General features: G+C 35.2%; 1 protein-coding gene across 11 annotated transcripts in view; it reads left to right on the top strand.

Moving 5' to 3' along the window:
* DMD (dystrophin) overlaps window positions 1-18,890 on the top strand; it is a 1,179,964-nt gene that overhangs the window by 900,809 nt on the left and 260,265 nt on the right. For all 11 annotated transcript variants that reach the window (XM_032100882.1, XM_032100878.1, XM_032100881.1 and 8 more), the window contains 2 exons: window positions 9,357-9,568; window positions 16,448-16,602. In XM_032100882.1, the coding sequence (XP_031956773.1) occupies window positions 9,357-9,568; window positions 16,448-16,602 (367 nt within the window). The remainder of the gene's footprint in view (window positions 1-9,356; window positions 9,569-16,447; window positions 16,603-18,890) is intronic.

Below are 18,890 nucleotides of genomic sequence, written 5' to 3'. Positions count from 1 at the left end.
GATAGAAACACAAAGTTATGTGGTACTAAGAATTCACAATTTCACTGCCTATACGCCTCATTAGGTAGGTAGTGAATTTCACATATTTCAGGACTTAAACTACCCAACCTACCATTATGTTTTTGCATCAGTAAGTCTTTGAGAGCATTAGTGTATGAAAGCTGAAGTACTTTAATAATGCTAATAACATTTTTGATTATGTTCAGAGAAAGTAGAATACAGTATCACTATTTTAATATCCAATTTTTAAATACAGGCACAGACAAGACATTTCTTCTGAAATAAAGATTTTCTTAAATATTTCGTAGGCAGGTTGATTATTAAAAAGCCATCATCCATGAACAGAAATTAGATATATAACCATAAATTATTTTCCTTTTAATATCTTGAGTAACCAAAATCCTAGAGAAAAACCCAAACAAATAGACATTTGGGCAAAGGTAAATACTAAAATACCTAGTTGCCTCTAATTAAATCTTTCAATTTTAAAAAAATACAGAAATTACTGCATTTTTTCCTATTAAGTTCTCTGAAAACTTTTCTATAAATTTTAAACAGAAACAGTTGGATTGCCTACATATGCACTCATCTAGTTAATCAGATTAGTCTTAATCCTGTGGCTTCAATTTGAGTACTTCCCATCAGCCTAAATATAATTTCTAAATCTAATGTAAGTCTTCATAATTATATTATGAATATTTAAGAAAGTAGCTAAATTCAATAATGCAGTACATATTTTCTACATGCAACAAGGGGAATAGAATAAATCAAACATTTTGAAAGATGATTAAATCATTCCAGCAAGGAAGCACTCTGTTTTTTTCAGTTAGTACAATGTTACAGTGAGGTTATATTTTTATATCATCCAAATGTGAGAGTTTCTGTAGAAAAAGATCATTTAGTTAACTTCTAAGGGCATGTCCATATGCATCCTGCTTCTGGGGTCATGGAAGAATCATTGCTGACTCTGGCTTCTGCCAGAGTAGTGGGATTTTAGTTTTGTCAATCCATTTCTCCATGACTGTCCTGTTCTTAAGGCTCTGCTGACAATAGAGAGGTATCAAAAGATTATTGTCTAATCTGTTCATACCCCTTGTCAATAGTTTGTGTATATGCAGATACATATGGTTTTTTCTGTAGGTTTCCAGCAAAACTACACTTAGATTTGTTACCTATTTCATACTAAGTCCTAAAGAATCCTACATCTCTTTAGCATTTATTTCTCACATCAGAATTTTACAGATTGTATGACATTTTAAAATGCAAAGCAAATGGTCTTCCACATTGTGCATACCATGATCTGTTCCTTTTCTCATTTAGAGAAAAAATTATCATGAAAACTTCATTTGAGAAGTGATAAATGTTAAATACATGAATACTTCTATAAAAAGTTAATAAACTGGTGAATGCTTTCTGAGGGACCTGTTTTCCAAATAATAAACTCCTGCATGCCCTTCTCGGTGCCCAGTCATGGAATTTACTTTTTGCTTGATGTAAGAAACTCGTTTCTTCAGATGTGCCACCAGTTTAGTCTGGTCTCTAACTCCCACTCTCTATAGAAAGGTATAAAGCATGCTTAACAGTGTTGAAGAATTATTCACTTGGTGCTTAGCAGAAACCACTTGACAGTTTTCAGTTCAGTCTGTTTGATCTGACACTTTCAAAGGAACAGTGACCTTCATTAGTTCGAACACATGGAACTGATTTTTAGATAAAAGAAAATAAGCTCTGCCTTAATGAAACAAAACAAAATTAAATCAGACTTGCAATAGTTGGAAATAATTACCCCCCAAAAGTATCAAACTACAAACTGAGATTTTGACTCTGTGTGTTTAAAAAAAACCCAAACACATCTAAATCTGTTGAAATCTCTTACTGCCTATCCTTCTCGTCTCTGAGAGGGCAGGGAAAGTAACATTCTTCCCCTTGGGACTTTCATGCCTTGGTGTGTCTTTCAGGTACATTTTCATTGCTCTTCATGACCCCCAAAAGACAACTAAAGGCTCCAAGTGCTTCTTCTTCCTGGTTTCCCTTGTAATACTTCTTATTTTTTCATAGAAACGATAATATTACACAAGTATAGATGATTGCAGTTCCTTCCTTCTTCCCAGGTATTATTCATCCACTTGTCTATATGCAGCTTAGTTTGCATATATACTTTCTGTTTTGCCTAATTTTCTGTAAGAATAGTCTTTCCAAAAAATCTGTCATTATGCATTATGATACTTTATGATAAGGAATATTTCTATAAATACCTTAATATATTAACTGTGCATAAAAGCCACATCTGACATCTTACTGGTATAAATGGCAGACTTCACATCAGGGTAGATATTCTACATTGCCACCCCACTATTAATTTGGGGTTTATTAGCTAAATCCTCCCATCATTTTATTGACCATTGATACATAAAATGTCTTAGATGACAGATTATTAGTGTTTTTCTATATCTAAGTTAAAGTTTTGCCATGAGTTTCTAAGGTCATTGTTTGAGAAGTATGACTTTTATAAGCCATTGGAAAAAGTTAAGAGAAATGCTTCTCTCCAAGGAAAGATGAAGGACAGCTAAGTATAAATCATTACCCAAGCAGGCTGGCTCCAGCTGTTCTCTGCTGTGCACCCTGTCCTGTCCAGATCCATAATGATACAGGCAGAAACTTAGGGGATAACTGTTCCTGCAACTCCTTAAGTACTTCAGCAATTAAAAAAGAAATGGTTTAAACTTACCCTCACTTGACTCTGCATCTACCATCCAAACATTCTCCCTAGGCCAGTCTCTCACAGATGCACAGATTGTTCATAAGAACAGAGACAGCATCCTTTTGTCAAGGGATGTTGTATGATAGGCTTTATCAAAGTGATTCCTCTTTGAAAATAAGACTCAAGTCAGACACCTCCTGTACTGGAAGGCAGCAGAAGAGAAAGTAGAGCACTTGCAGAAAGAAGTAATTGACGAATGGAGAACTTTAAATAAATCCTTTCATAGTTAAAAAAAAAAAAATAGTTTAGCTTATTTCCTTAGAACAAAACAATAATACAAAGAAAGGTAACCATAAGATAAGACAAAGTTTAAGTGATATTTTAGCTGTGATTCCTCTAACATTGTTTATAGAGAACTGAGCCAAAACTGACAAATATCAGAAAGTCTTACGTGTAGTGCATGGTTGCTGTTCTTTCAGAATGGTCTTGTAACCCTATAAAAACATCTTTTTTTGCCTCACTATTTGTTTATCCCTGTTATGTGGGAGATTATACTGATTAGTAGAAGAAAGGGAAAACTGTAAAAAAGGTGCAGTAACCTAGAATATTTCTGTTTAGATCCATATTTTCTAGTTTCTCCATCATGCCTCTCATAAAACCTGCTCACTTAAAACTCTGAGGACTGGAAAAAACTGGAATGTTACACAGCTGCGAAAGTTTAACTAAACTAAATTTAATATTGATAAATGTATAGATTAGTAAAATGCAATGAAGTAAAATGAAATACATAACAATTAACTATCCAGAACATTCCAAAAAAAGTGTACTATTGAGCTGCAATTCAAACAAAAATTAATCCAACCTGAAAATCAGTGCATCAGCAGCTTTGGTAACATGGATTAATACTGCCTATAGCTCTGCCATTCGCTGGTTACATTCGCAGCAGATCAGATTGTATTAGTCCCTTTAGTCTTCAAATCTATGAAAATACAGTGAAAACCTGCTTTTATAGGCAAATGTCAATATATTGACAATAATGCTTTTGAGAAGTCTCCTACAGTGCAAAATTAGTGTAGTTTGTGTAATTTGTTGGACAAGGAAAGGAGAGGGTTTCTATCTCACAAATTCTGTTGCTATTCACTTATTTGTTCACTTTTTTAGAGAGTGTTCTAGATTCAATGGACTTAACAAACTGGCATGGAATGAATACTTTTTTCATCTTTGCATAGGCTAAATATATAATATGTATGTTCTGGTGACATGAACATTATTTCTCCTGTGACTGATAGCTTCTTCTCAGACTCCTTTTATGTTGTGGTTATATTATAAACAGGAGAGGGTATATTCTCTCACTGAAGTTATATTTTTCAATAAGATAAATTGATAAAATGGCATGAAAATCTACCAGAGAAAAAGAAATTAATTTTTTGTTTGTTTCCCTATAATGAGTAATGCATGAGAAAACCTATGAAAATTTTTATTAATAAACAAAACTGAATCTTAAGGACGCAGTCTCCTTCATTCTCCTTCACTAAGTGTGTTCTTTCCTCAACATATGAAATTAATGAAAATCAGATTGAAGTATACCTGTCTTGTGTCTGATTACTTTAGATGCTGCTTTCTGCTTTGTTGTTGCTTATTGTAACTTCAGTTCAGCAGAATTTCTTTTGTCCATTTTAGTATATAATCACTATTGATCAGCAAGGAAATAGTAGAAATAGAAAAAAAAGAAATTGAATAGCAACCTTGAAATTACAAACTGGCAGAATCTTGCCATGTCCTAAGTTGCTCATTTGAGAGAGTTCAGTGTTGAATTGGGAGTGGTTGGAGGCATGCTGGGACACTTTCCAGCAAGCAAGCAAAAAACTTGTGTAGGTGAAGTACAATGAGGAGTTCTGCTGGAGCACTGTGATTGGGAGATGGATGGGGATTGGGCTTCACTTCAGGAAATAACCTGTTGTATACACTTTGTCTTTCTGACACTCAGTTCAGCTTTGTCAAATATTTTTGTGGTTTTATATTCACATAAAACTAGTTAATGGCCACATGAATTAATAAATTATTTCTTTTCATTAAGGCCATAAAGAAAATTCTGTCCTGATTTTTCCAGATTGCCCCTTTGCAGTCAGCAAAAATCTTCTTGAGATAATTTGTAATACTGATTCTCACAATAAAGATATTGTACTGTTGTCAAATTTAGGGCAAGGAAAGGAAAGGAAGAAAATTGGATACAACAAAGACATGCCACACTGAAAAGTAAGACACTGGGCTTTGAAATGTAAAAGGCATGGGACTTAGCTGTAATGATCAACGTAAACTGAGGTGCTTCAGAAACTACTGAACTAGGGGGAACAAAAAGACTTTTTTTCATTTTTACTAATTATTTTAAATTCCTGTGCTTCTGTGATATTAATAGTGTACATGGAGCCATGTTTGTTGTGTCTGTCTGGGTGTTTCCAATGTGTAGTTGTTACAGTATGTAGTGCAATGATATGTACAACATAAAGATTAGAGTCTCACTTCAGTAATATGCTATTATAATGGAGAGAGCAGTAAGGTCAGTTACATTACTTTTTTCTGGAAAAATTTACTCTTTTTAGTCATATTAGATGTTCTTAACTTTCAGGATATTTTGTCATCTTTGCAATAGCTTTTGGTCCACTTTTGTTTATTTTTTTTTTTTTCATTTATTGAATATTACTTATTGAGGGCCTTATATTCAAGGTAGGAAATAGTGATAACATTTTTTCTTTACTTTTCCAAAATTTGGGCAAATCCTTTTTCTGGAATAATTACTTCACATGCCATTGATCCTTCTATTTTCTTAGGTTTAGAACTTTGCTTATTTCTAAGGCTGTCTTCCTCATTCCAGGTAAGGGTGATAAAACTTGGAAAGAAATTGATTTTCCCTATGCTGGATCCATTAACCCCAGCCAGCAGCCAAGCCTGACACAGCCACCCACTCACTCTCCCACCAGAGGGATCAGGGAGAAAATCAGAAGGGCCAAAGTTGGAAAACTTTGAGATAAGGACAGTTTAATAGGGAAAGCAAAAGCCATGCACACAAGCAAAGGAAAGCAAGGAATTCATTTACTACTTCCCATTGTTGGGCAGGTGTTCAGCCATCCCAGAAGAGGAGGGCCTATTATATGTAATGGTGACTTGGGAATACAAATTCCAACACTCCGAAAGTCCTCCCCTTGCTCCTTCTGCCCCCCACTTTATTTACTGAGCCATGATGTCACATGATCTGGAATGTCCCTTTGGTCAGTTGGGGTCACTTGTCCTGGCTGTATCTCCTCCCAGCCTCCCAGTCTCCTCACCAAAGTGGCAGTAGGACAAGCAGGAAAGGCCTTGGCTCTGTGGAAGCCCTGCTCAGCAATAACAAAAATATCTCATATCATCAACCCAGTGTTCAGCACAAACCCAAAACACAGCCCCATATTAGCTGCTGGGAAGAAATTTAACTCTCCCAGCTAAACCCAGCATAGTCCTGTAGGTACATGGTGACCTTAAGGATTTTATAAAGTCTTGACAGCAGAAATAGTCCTTCTAAAGGCTATGGTCAGAGTGTTGGCCTGAAAGAACTCTGGACTGAAATTCCTCACTGCTGTCTTATAAAACACACTTAAATATATTAATAAACCTATTCCCAGTACTACCCAGTTAGAAAAAACCTTTTATATGTTCCAGTGCCCTTGTACAAACCCTCTATGATGTTCACAATTTAAAAATTGTCTACTACTGTCCAACATGATTTAATAACAATTCTCTGACCCTGCTCATCTGCAGTCAGTAACTCATTAGCTGCAGGTGAATGCGTTCATGGGTTCCTGGGGTCAGTTCTAACACAATATACACTCAATTTACAATTTCTGAACTTTTTTGTTTGGCATAAATCTAAGTGGCATTCACCTTTCCTTCTGTGGAAAACATCCCACTAAAGAGTGAACATGAACAAATACATCCTTAAGAGACACTGATTTAGACTGTGGTTTTCACTTTGGAAGTGAACCTCATATTTTAAGCTTTAGAGCCTTGGGCTTTTTGTTATTCAAAAATCAATCAAATGGGAACATAATTTAAAGATTTTAAATTTATTGTAATGAAGGGATTTTTATGTTACATTAAATTAAATGATATTGTCATCATTATAAAGGCTTCTCTAATAAATTATTTATACATATTTCATCTTAAATAGTACTTCACTCTTTGGTACATTCTACCTTAGAAAAGCCAGATTAATTATGTAGATATCATGGTGTGTTTAACCACAAGTGAAGTACTTTGTTAATTGGGTTTGGTCACTCACTGGTGTAAGAAAACCACATTTATTTTTCTGGTGTGTTGTTTTGTTTACATTACCTACTAACTTCCTGAACTCTTCAATTCCAGTCTGTAATAAAGCAAAAGTAAATATATATATATTATTTTATTGAGGGAGCTAAGGCAAGTATTTTCACAAGGAAGTGGAAAATGTTTTTCATAGATTTGGAGCTTGTGCATTCATAGTCACTTGTGTAAATGGGCTCCTGAGATATCCTGAATGGAGTTTTCCTTATGCAGCCTCATTGTCCTCTTGGGTGGGAGAATTGGTCATCATGGAATCCCAGGACTGTGGGATCTGATGAAAAGCTCAGTCTTGCTGCAAAAAGCACAGTCTCTACAGGAGGACTGCTAAATCTCTTGCTTACATACAACTCTCATGAGACATTATGGAACCAATACATCTGTAAATATTTTGATTTTGGGTGATAAGAAATACCAGCATTTCTTATTAAAAGCAGCTCTTATGAAAAAATTAATATAACTGTAGATCCAGCTTTCTTTTGAAGCAGTTCTGCAATAGGGTTTTCATTCACTTCTTAATCCTCTCTCCCCCCCACGAAAAAAAAACCACCAAAAAACCACCCCCAAACAACCCACACCAACAAGGAAACTTAAAATAAAGCAAAAATAGGTGGGATTCTTGTAGTTTGTGTTTTCTTTTTCACGGACAGCTGATACAAACATGCCGTTGTACTTCTGTCTGCAATGTATCAAAATCTCCAGTTTGCCAGGAATGAAAATATATGAATGTCTCAGAGTCAAAGGGGGAAGGAGCACAAGTAGTGATTTACAAGAAATAGGTGGCAGCTGTTGCCAGCAACACTGTGGAAGGTGTTTAGGCAGTCTTTGTCCCTAAGTGTCCAGCACAACCCTTGAGCCACATTCTGTAGCCACAGCAGGAAGATTTTGCTCAAGCTGCTCACTTCTGTTGTTCACCCTTCCTGAAGTCTACAGCCTCTTTGTTGTTTCAAGTGTGCTCTAAAGCTTACATCAGAAATCCTTGCCCAGAGAGGGCACAGAAATGAATTGTTTTGTGACATGAGTATACGACTTCCTAAAACGAGAGGTTAGATTTGCTTCAGATTACATTTAAATATTTGGGCTTTAGGCTATCCTTGCTGTGCTCTGCCCGTGCTTTATGTTTTCCAGTTCTGTTTCTTCAGTTCCTTTTGCTTTTCCTTTGATTTAAACATGTTGCTATGTGTGCTTACTCAGTTTTTCTCCCTAGGCTTCAGCAGAGAATGCTGAAAAGTTTTCTTCTCTCTCTCTAAACCTCAGCTGAGTACATGGAAAGATCTTTATCCTTTCTTCTGGAAGGAGGAAAAGCACTGATAGTTAGAAGCCTCTTTTCCCTGCTGAAGCATTTCTCATCCAGGTTTTTAGCCTGCACCATTCTGGAATCAACCTTGCAGTGAGACATGCAGTGTTGGAACTGCCAGTCAACAAATATTTCAGTTGCTTTCTAATTACTCTAGGAAACTCAGTTCCCTTCCCTAGAAGGCCTGTGAATTTTCAATGTAGTGAGGAAGTCTTCAAGAAAATATTGAGAATGCGTTTTTGTGTGGACTAACCTCAGGGAATTAAATATATGTATATAAGAAATGCTTATTCCTTCATGCACTGCACAGATTTTATTGTTTGTTGATGTTGGGGGTTTTGTGTATATTGTGTCAAAGTTCAGCTGCTTGGACACTTCTATTGGCGTTGTTATGCTAGTATGGATGAGCCTGGTGCTGGATGCTCTCCAATGCTTATTATCAGTGATTTTAGTGATCCTTAAGTTTCCACAAATCACATTTCTTTCAAATGGTGGATAAAGCTAATGTTATTTTATATTTAACATGTGCATATAAGAAAGTTGTTTAGCCTTTGCAGTTTGCTAATGTTTGCCTTAATGAAATAAGAAAGTACAGCCATTAATTATATCTTGCAATAAATCTTTAATATTACTGTAGTCCCTAAAGGACTTGTTGTTCAGAAAATCCTAAACCTTGTTTTGGTTTGGTAAAAATGAAGGATTATTGCAGACTTTTTCTCAAATATGATCCTGTTTCATAAGGGCTTTTGAGGCATGAACCTGTCATTTCTTGCTGCATATGCATTGAGACACATGCTGTGTGTCATAAAGCCATACTGTGTGACCCAGAACAGTTTATCTGTTCTTTTTTGTTGAACTAAACTTCGATGCAATTGCAGTTTAAAAGTACAGCAGCTTTCTGATATGGTCAGTTCTAGAAAGATTTTAATAGAATTAAAATAGAATTTTAAAAAAAAACTAAAAGCTTTTAAGTAATTCAGCTTTTGTTTTTCCTTTGTGTTTCACCAGTTGAAAAGATACAGAGCCAGTGGGATGAAGTGCATGGATACCTCCAAAGCCGAAAACAACAGCTTCAAGAGATGTTGAAGGATTCAACACAATGGCTGGAGGCTAAACGAGAAGCTGAACAGGTTCTTGAACAAGCAAAAGCAAAGCTTGAGTCATGGAAAGAAATCTCCTACACTGTGGAAGCTTTGAAAAAGCAGAACGCAGAACTTAAGGTCACTACTGAGTATTAAAATATTTCCATTTGAGTTAATGAGATCATTAAAGAATATGTCCTCTGTTGTCCTCTAACTATGGACAATGTACACGGCAAAAAGTCTTCCATAGCAAATTAGAACAAAATTAAAGTCTAAAATATGTGTCACATATTCCTTGAATATGAAATTGGTCTTTACTTACCAGATATAACAAATATCTGGCTGATCTTGCTGGAGGAACACCTACCTTTTTAGCACAAGTATTTCACATCCCTTCTGTTCAACTACAGCCTCAGCAGCGCTGGTACTGCAGACTGGGAAATCATGTAGTAGTGGTCTGGCTGTCTTCGCTGCTAATGAAGCTGCATAGGTTTTCTGGAAGTAGTTGAGAAAACAGGGAAAAAAACCCAACTGTAGCAAACTATATGGATATATTTTGGAAATCAAGCATTTTAGATTTGCCACAAGATAATCTCACCAGATTCAACCTCGGCAGGGTTATTAACTGAAAAAATAAGCCTGAAATGGCTCCTCCTGTGATTTTAGCACATTGCCACATTATGGGTGCTAAAATGTGTTAACTTAGATAGCTGAGCTATATGTCAGGTAGAAAATATTCTCTGTTGCATCAGTTTTTAAGTTTCTTATTATGGAAACAGTCATACTTTGGTGACATTCTTCATGAATAAATTTTGAGAACAGCAGTTTAAGATTAATAGTATCTCATTGTCTAATTGGGGAAAACCAAGATTAAAACCAACCAATCAATCAGCCTTTTAAGGTGAATCCTGCCTCTATGGGAAAAGAGTTGCACAAGTATTTTGTGATATATCCTCCTCTCCTGCCCACCAGATTTTTGTATTTTTTTTTTAACTCCTACCACTCAATTTTTGGTTAAAGTTTGTGGGCTTAGAGCAGTCTTATTTACACATCTGAATGGTAATGAACTGCTGTGAAGAGTTAATGGGGTCCTCATCAACATTTTACTGCCAGAGAAAGTATATGTATGTCCAACTTCATGATTGGTTCAGTTATCTCCATCATCAGTTATTGTATTTAGAAGTAGATACAAAATCTGTTGGTGTTTTAGCTTGCTTTTTTTTCTTTTGCTTGCCTGAGCACAGAAATGTTCGTCAGCCCGTTGGTTTAGGGCTGAGCTAAGGTTAAGTTTTCTCATTTAAGATTGTACCATTTCTTGGGTCATTGCTTGGGAAGGGTAGATTATGGTAAACAAGGGCAATCACTCACTAATGTATTGGAAAGAGTTATGGATCATGTGTAGTACTGTCATTCATCAGCATAGAGGACTCCCATTTGTCACTGTCTTCCTGCAGAGATACAGCCCTGGCTTCTGCCCAGTGTTTGTTTTAAAAAAGGAAAAGCTTCAACAAAGTCAATGCCTCAGCTCTGCAAAGACTCAATTAACAAAAAAACAGTTCTGTGCAAGCACTGTCTTATGTCATAGTGTTGGAGTGTCTTATGTCTCGAACACAAATTTCTTAACTAGGAAAATAATTGAAATTATTGCTTTAGAAATGGATTTTTATCCACTTTTTTTACAAGAATATATGAAGTTGAGATGAGGTCCATCTAAGGGTATATGCTTTTTGAAAAAAAAAAAGGGTTTTTTTGGATCAACATTATCCATTGAGAGAAATAAGAACATGCCATCTTCTCTTCCATCCCCAGAGTTCTAGAGAAAGAATACTAGTGTTCTTATGCACAGGATGCATCTCTACCTATAGAGTTTGGGAATGGAGACCTGCAGATTCTTTTGCCTCACTTTAGAAGCACTTGGGCTATGTGTATCCTCAGCCATTCCCACCAGTCTGGATCCAGTGGGATGTGTTGTGTGAAGTTGCAGATGTTAATCTATAATTATAGTTTCAGTGTCACAGCTAGTCCATCATAATTCGTGCCCTCATGATGATATGAACATCAACAAGCTCTACTCTTCCAGGGTTGTTTACTTTCATTTATTTGGTTTTGCTTAGCCTTTCTTCTTCGAGTCTGGAAGAAATTCACCTCTGTCTTAGAGAATAGGGAGTAGGAGGGGTGGGGGAATTTATTTTCTTCTTTTTCCTTCTCCTTTTTGTATTTCTTTTGTGCCAGCCTTCCTAGAGGAATTATCTTTGTCTGCCAGAAATTCCTATTGTGTCAAATCCCTCATCAAAGTTTCTCAGATGTGACAGCATCAGCTGTTATGTTCATGCTTGAGATAAGGGGTCATGAAGTCTAAGGAAAATGGAAAATTTTTTTGAGCTAGCGGCTTTATGTTTCTGCTGTACAGTATTATCTAAACTAAAGGACCTAGAAATACATCAAGTTTTCAGAATAAATGCTTTCCAGGCTTCTGTGCCAAACACATATATTTTTCTGTCCCCTGAAGATGTAGAGTAAGTAGGCTGTCTTTTGGCTTGCTATTACACTGATGAAGAAGAAGCTGTCATTTCTATTCTTTTTTTTTTTGAGGGAAAGAGAGAGGTCAGTGCAAGACTTAAATAAATTCTTCAGACTTATTAATTTTGTCAGCTTTGTATCTCAACACAGCTTGGTGTGAGAAAGTAGTCACCAAGTGTTCTTCTGATTTGCTTGTTAAACACTGTAGGTCTGCCTAAAGACAGCTGAATCAATGTGTAAGTTCCTTTCTGCTCTAGGGGAACTTTTAATCAGTGCATGCGTTAATGCATTTCTATTAGGGCATCCTTATACATGAGTACATGGTAAATTCAATAATACCAGTCTTTTGATTATTATTTTTTTACAATGCCAGCATAAAACAAAAATCTATAGCTGGCTTGTATTTGGCCACTAATGTTTTTAATAGAATTTGACAATTTTTTTTCTGACATTTAAAAGAGAAAAGTAAGCAGGTACTATAGCTAATACTTTAAAATATTATTCATTTGAATCAGAAATTAATTCAGAGTTAATTTGCTGAGAATTAAAACTTTTTTCTTCCATTCTATTTTTTTAGTTTGGTACTTGAGAATTAAACTGGTGTTAGGTGTGGGGAACCAGAATATGGCAATCTGGCCGATGGGAGTCTTTACCCATTAAGTCCTGGTTTTTATTGTTCATTAAGTGATGACTGCAGATGGGTAACTCAGCAGGCTGAAGGTTGTAGGTATATAAATAGTACACAATCACACCTCAACTCCTTCCATCACCACGTCATCAGAACATAAGCTAGTGTAAAACTAACCTTTTCTCAATAGGATATTGAGCTTCTGTTTAAAAGAGGAGAAAAAAAAATTTAAAAAACCACCAAAACCCCAAACCAAACAAAACTTCCAGGATTGCCTGTTCACTCCTTGACTCCTTGCTTTGGTCGGAGCTGGTAAAACATTTTCTCTCCCTCTGTACAACTTCATCTGGGAGGGCCAAAGTGAGGAGGAGGAAGGATGGGGACAATGTTTCATTCCTTTCCTTCTTTGACCACTTATTTCTTCATCTACACAGGAAATTAAACAGCAGCCTGATTACATCCTCTGCCCTGTTGGGACTCAAAAGGTCAGGCAGCCTCCCACTGGTGTGAACAGGGTGTGAACTTTATATCCTGAATTTGTGGATAAGGCTGAGGCTGCCTTGCTTGCCTTTGTTGGTTTCTTGCAGGGTGGTAACTTACTAGAGACTCTTTTGCTGTTCCCTGTGCACCAAGATGAAAAACAAAATCAGCATTTTGTGGGTTTTTATTGTTCCAGGGCTGACAGTGTACTGCTTTGATTTTAGTAAAACAATCAAGTTCATGTTATTGACTATGTTGCAAACACTGAATTAGAATACCTTGATTAAAAAAATAAATTCTTTAAGTATATAAATAAAACAGGCTACTGATATACAGAAAAAGGACAGAACGACAGCCTGATTTTCCAGATTTGTGGTATATACCCAGAAAAGGATTATGTTGTACATACATATTGCTATATTTAAACTACTGTGCATCATTGATTTTGTTCCACTGGGCAATCCTGGGATAGAATAAAGTGAAGCTCTGATTTCATTACTTGTTTTAAATCGAGGGCTCTTAATTGCACAGACTTTATTCCTAATAACATCAACTAGTGTCTTCTAATTAAAAGTTTAAAATAAATTTATACCTAACTGACATGATAAATTCACGCTCTTAATTCTTTAAGCCTTTTAATAAACTCAGCAAATTCCAGTGATAACACTGACAAAACAAAGAGAATGCTTTAAAAAAAAAGTCAAAAAGAAATTAAGGTAATGAAGCATTTTCCTTTAAAGAAAAAAAAAACAAACAAACAAATGTGCTCTTAAGTAGCTAAAGATAAATGTAAAAGGGAAAAGAGGGAAAAAAAAGGATGCCATGAATGTAATTCTGAAGTATACATTGCAGTCATGTAGGAAGACAGTTAATGGGCCTCTGGTGGGACAGACAGGTAAAACTTTTACCACAACACTTGGTTCTCAGTGCCTGCACACAGAGAAAAGTTGAAGCATGTGCTCCTCAAAGCTGTAGAAAAATTACATATCAATTTCCAGTAAAATAGAAAATACAAATTGTTTCCATCAGCAAAGCTCTCTATATTCATAATTTCTTTCCTGAGTGATGACCTAGTGTTGTAGTGTCGGGAAGTTAATGGATTAATGTTGAAGTTAATGGTGAGAACAACACTTTTGGAAATAACCTTGTAACAGATCTTCCCTTTTTTTTTTTTTTATTATAAAACAGGGTTTCAAATCTTTTATGAGGTCATTTTTATTCACATGAGTCTTGGCAAAAAGATCTTATTTTCAAAGTAAAGTTTACAGACCATCAATTTACAAGGCAGGCAAAATGTTATGGTAAATCTTCTGTATAAAGCAATGAACAGTCAGTCTGCTGTGATTCTTTGGCTGAGAAAAAAAATTACCTGCATTCCTGTGTAATTTTAAACAAAGAGAAAGGTAGAGTAAAACAAAGATGGATTGACCTAAATGTAGAATAGATACTTGCTATATAAGGTCTACAAAAATGAAATTATTCTTACTGTAGAATTTTTTTTAATTTTTTATTTTGTATATATATTATTATATTTATGTAAATATTAAAATTTGTATATTTACTGTATATCATTCTGGCAGGAAAGGAGCTCAGCTAGCAGACTGTTTCCAAAACAACCATCTGCCTGTACCATCCTCAAAGAAGTAGTAGTGGTTTTCCAGAAAATTATCACCTCTCCTGTCTCTATCTCCTCACTCAGCAAAGGGAAATTACTTAAAAAAAATTTGTCTAGACAGCTTCATCTTAGGTGACCTTAACCATAACATGTTCAGATGGTTTTCAGGATTAGGGGTTCATAGGCTCCTCCTAATGTTTGACTGGTAGAAATAAGATCCCTTGTACAAAACAGATAAACAAGGTGCTGCCTTAGTACCTGAGGCTGTTTGGTGCACAGTGACTGAGTGATCTGCCCCTCTCATGAAGGAATAGCACAGGAAATGGAGGAAGTACCTGTTTTCAGTTTTAAATAATGGAGAGAACCTAGAGATGGTGAAATAGCCCTTTAACAGGTAAGAGTTTGGGGGAAAAATCAACCCCCCCCCGCCAAAATTCCATTTGGACTATGTTCAAAGATCTTAGTCCCAGTCTTAATCAAAATCACTTTACAGACCTTCTGAGATTAAAGCATAAACACATAAATTATTTATTTATTCTTAGAATTTAGACTCTTTCACTAGGGATTACATGTAAGTTCAGCTCTGTGTGGAGAATTCCTTATGTGAGTCAAAACAAGATTTCAAAAGGAACACTGCTTTGGGAGAATGAAGGGAAAAAAGCTATTTTTTTCTTCACAGGCATTTCCCGATTTATGTATTAAAGCACAACAATAAAGACAGTCAAGTCTTACTGTTTGTTTTTCGTCAATAGCTTCAAATGTTTACATGCAAGTTACTATTTCTATTTGCAAATACAAACTGGTTTTCAACTTATGTTGTCCATTTTATTGGCTAGTTGGAGTCTCTCTAGTACAAAAGTACAAGTAGGCAATCAATTATCTTTTCTCTTTCATCATGTTGTTACACATTATGGATTAAATATGCAGCTTCAGTGCATTTATATGGAAATTTGCTCTGAGAGAAAGACTAACAGGAAAGATGCATGGGAGCTGGCTGCTGGCTGAGTGAGTGCTCTGGATTTCCTGGCTTGCTTCTGCAGTGAGGCAGCTGGCCTAGGTGGAGAGGAGAAAGAAAGGAGAGGAGAAAGTGGGGAGGAAAGGGGGAAACAAAGAATGACCAAGATTTAAAAAGCTTTTTAGTATGAAGCATAAATTAGCATTATAAAGATATTAATAGGTTTACTGGTAGTATTTTGCTGTATTGCAAATTTAGTGCTGTTCCAGTAGATGGCACTAATTACATAAACAATTTGCTAAATGAATTAAATTTTAAAAAAACAACCTGAAAGCACAGGTAGTAATTGTCCAAATCAGTATTATTTCACAGTATAAAAAAGAAAATTAGTCAGAATATATGATTTCACTATATTTTCTATCCCAGTATAATTCAGTGTCACAAATAATTGTAGTTTCTATAATGCATAATAATGCATCTATCTATTTGTGTCTCAGAAAAGAATAATCAACATTCTAATCAGTGTTTATAAATTTGAACTGTCACGTCTTTTCCAGCATTTAGAAGTTGGTTGCTTGGTCCTCTCAGAGTGTAGAAGTAGTCCTGTGGTCATATCACTAAAAGAATTTAAAACATTTAGAAAAACTGATTTTCATTTCCAGTAAATGTGAGGAAGGATATTTTTTCTTATTTTTTCTTTTTTTTTTTTTTTATATAGATGGTGTTAGTTATTCTGTTCCTTCTCTAATAATCATAACAATGTATGTGATCATTTTATGTTGCTCTGAGGATTATTCTTTCTTTCTCTTTTTACTTCAGCAATTTGCAAAAGAAATACGACAATGGCAAATAAATGTAGATGTGGCAAATGACATGGCACTTAAGCTGCTCCGTGATTATTCAGCAGATGACACCAGAAATGTACAACTGATGACAGATAGCATTAATGCATCGTGGGCTGCCATTAATAAAAGGTAGGATATAAGTTCTGTTATTAGATTTGTTGTTAAACGCCATTAATATTCATTGTCCAGCTTTGGTTGGAGATTATAGAAGATGTAACTTTTGCAAATGACGTGACTGTAGTGAGAAACGATCATGACTCTTCTGTAGAAATTTTGGAAATATGTCTTTGGAATACCACTTAATTCTCGCAAAAAAAAAATTAGCTTCCTGCCAATTTTCTTCTGCTATTAACAGTTGCCAACTAACTTAAGCTGATAGGCTATATTTCAAGTATTTAAAATTGTTTCATATATCTGTACTATCTCCACATCACAATCACAATAGTGATTCTGACTCATAAACCAAATCTGAAAATGACAGGCACATCCTATTGAAGCAGGTTCAAAGTAGAAATGTTATCCTGTATATTTGAAGCAAATCTCTAGTCAAGAAAGTTTTTATTAAATCCTTGACCACATTCATGATTACAGTTCACAGGCTTTCAGTGTTTGGTTTAAATACCAATTCCTTATTAAAAGCAATTTTTTTTGCAGCTTGCCAACAAATTGTGAATCATCCAATATGCAATCTATAAGATTAGAACATGTTGCAGTAAAAATTACTTTCTTTGTAGTAGTAAAAGAGTTTTAAACCACTACACATGAGATTAGATGTGTAAAAATTATATGAAAGTTTTTCATCAGTATCTTGGGTTAAGCTTTATAGTTTATAACTCAAACTAGAAATGAATTAGATCTTAACATGTTTTTAATTAAAGTCCATGAACAAGGCCAGAAAAGTCAGTTTAGCTAAATATGCAGTAAATTCAGTAGATCTTCTTGCATAATGGCAGTTACTTAAATCACTGATGACTACAGAAGTTTAATGCCACTTTTTGTTTAATTTGATGTTCATATGAACGAGTCAATTTAGCAGCATTTTTTCCAAAGCAAATTTACCACTGACTTAAGACCCTGTTCAAATGAGAGAAGGGATACTATTGATGTCCTCTAAAAGAAAGGCATACAGTAATTTGAAAGCTTTTTATTTTTAATTAAACTGAGATTTTAGTATAAACATTCCACTTATACCTGCTTGCATTTCTCCTGTCATAGTAGTAGCCCTTTTAGCTTTATTAGAAGTAGCCATATTTTTAAGAAAAAATGTTTTGCTCACTGTGGCCTGAGAAGCAGTTTGGGGGGACTGTCTCTTGCTGGATGAGAAAGGCTGGGAGTCTAATTCTCAAAACCTTTCTCCATGAGTAGATAAAACCATCAGCTCAGAAGGATCAGACATGAGAACCAAAGGAAAGTGCTTTTGTCTGTATTTAGAACAACAGCCCCTGCTTGGTGAGAAGTCCAGGATCTGTGTGTAGCTGTTGTGGATGCTCTGTATTAATTGTAGCTAAGGGTGCATCTTTAAATCTGTTAATGCCTCAGGCACAAGCCCAGGTGTGTCTAATGTTGCCCAAAGATGAGAATTGCCATTCTTGTGTGGACTCTGCAAAGTATTAGGCTAAGAGAAAGTACAAATTCTTAAAGACACATTCCCTGCAAGTTTCTATAAAATGCACAGACATGTTAGATGAATTACTATTTTATATTATTTTATATATATATAATAATTATATTTATATATAATTTATTATAAATATAATAATTATATATATAATAATTATATTATTACTAACTAATATTTTCTGTCTAAGAAGAGAGCTGGTTAGGTGACTGAATTGACATTTCCCTTTAAGAAGTACAAAAAGGTAGGAATAAGTATGAACTGTGAAACGAGTATCCTAGTTTTTGATTGTATGATGTTGCTATATTTCTAACATATTTTTAATTTAGTGTTTTGTATACGACTTTTGTAAGTTCATGATTTGGGAACTTGAAAAAGAAGCATGCTGCAAACAGTAGTTGATAAGCTTCTCTAAGGGCTGGATCACATTTTTATTGGTCTTTTGTGAGACTGAAAAATATGGACATACTAAGGCATCAAGTCAGCATAAGACTTTTACTTGGAAGATTTTCTGCACATGTAGATTTTTTAGGTTTCTTTGAAGCACTAGTCAGGCATTTTGCTCATGCAGGAGCTCCTGAGAGAGGTATTGAAAAAATGTTCTAAATTTCTGGAGGGATTTAAAAGCCATGTAGATGTGAGACTTAGGGACATGGTTTACAGGTGGGTTCAGCAGCATTGGGTTAAGGGTTTCACTTGATGATTTCTGAGGTCTTTTCCAACCTAAATGATCCTTTTGTTAAACAGACCTGTGGAAGAGATAATGAAGCCCACGGGCCTTAGGATGACTTAAATGCCA

Source organism: Corvus moneduloides, chromosome 2, assembly GCF_009650955.1.
Source record: "Corvus moneduloides isolate bCorMon1 chromosome 2, bCorMon1.pri, whole genome shotgun sequence".
Classification (NCBI taxonomy): Eukaryota; Metazoa; Chordata; class Aves; order Passeriformes; family Corvidae; genus Corvus; species Corvus moneduloides.
The sequence above is the reverse complement of the archived record's forward strand: the minus strand, read 5'-3'. Positions and strand labels throughout refer to the sequence as shown.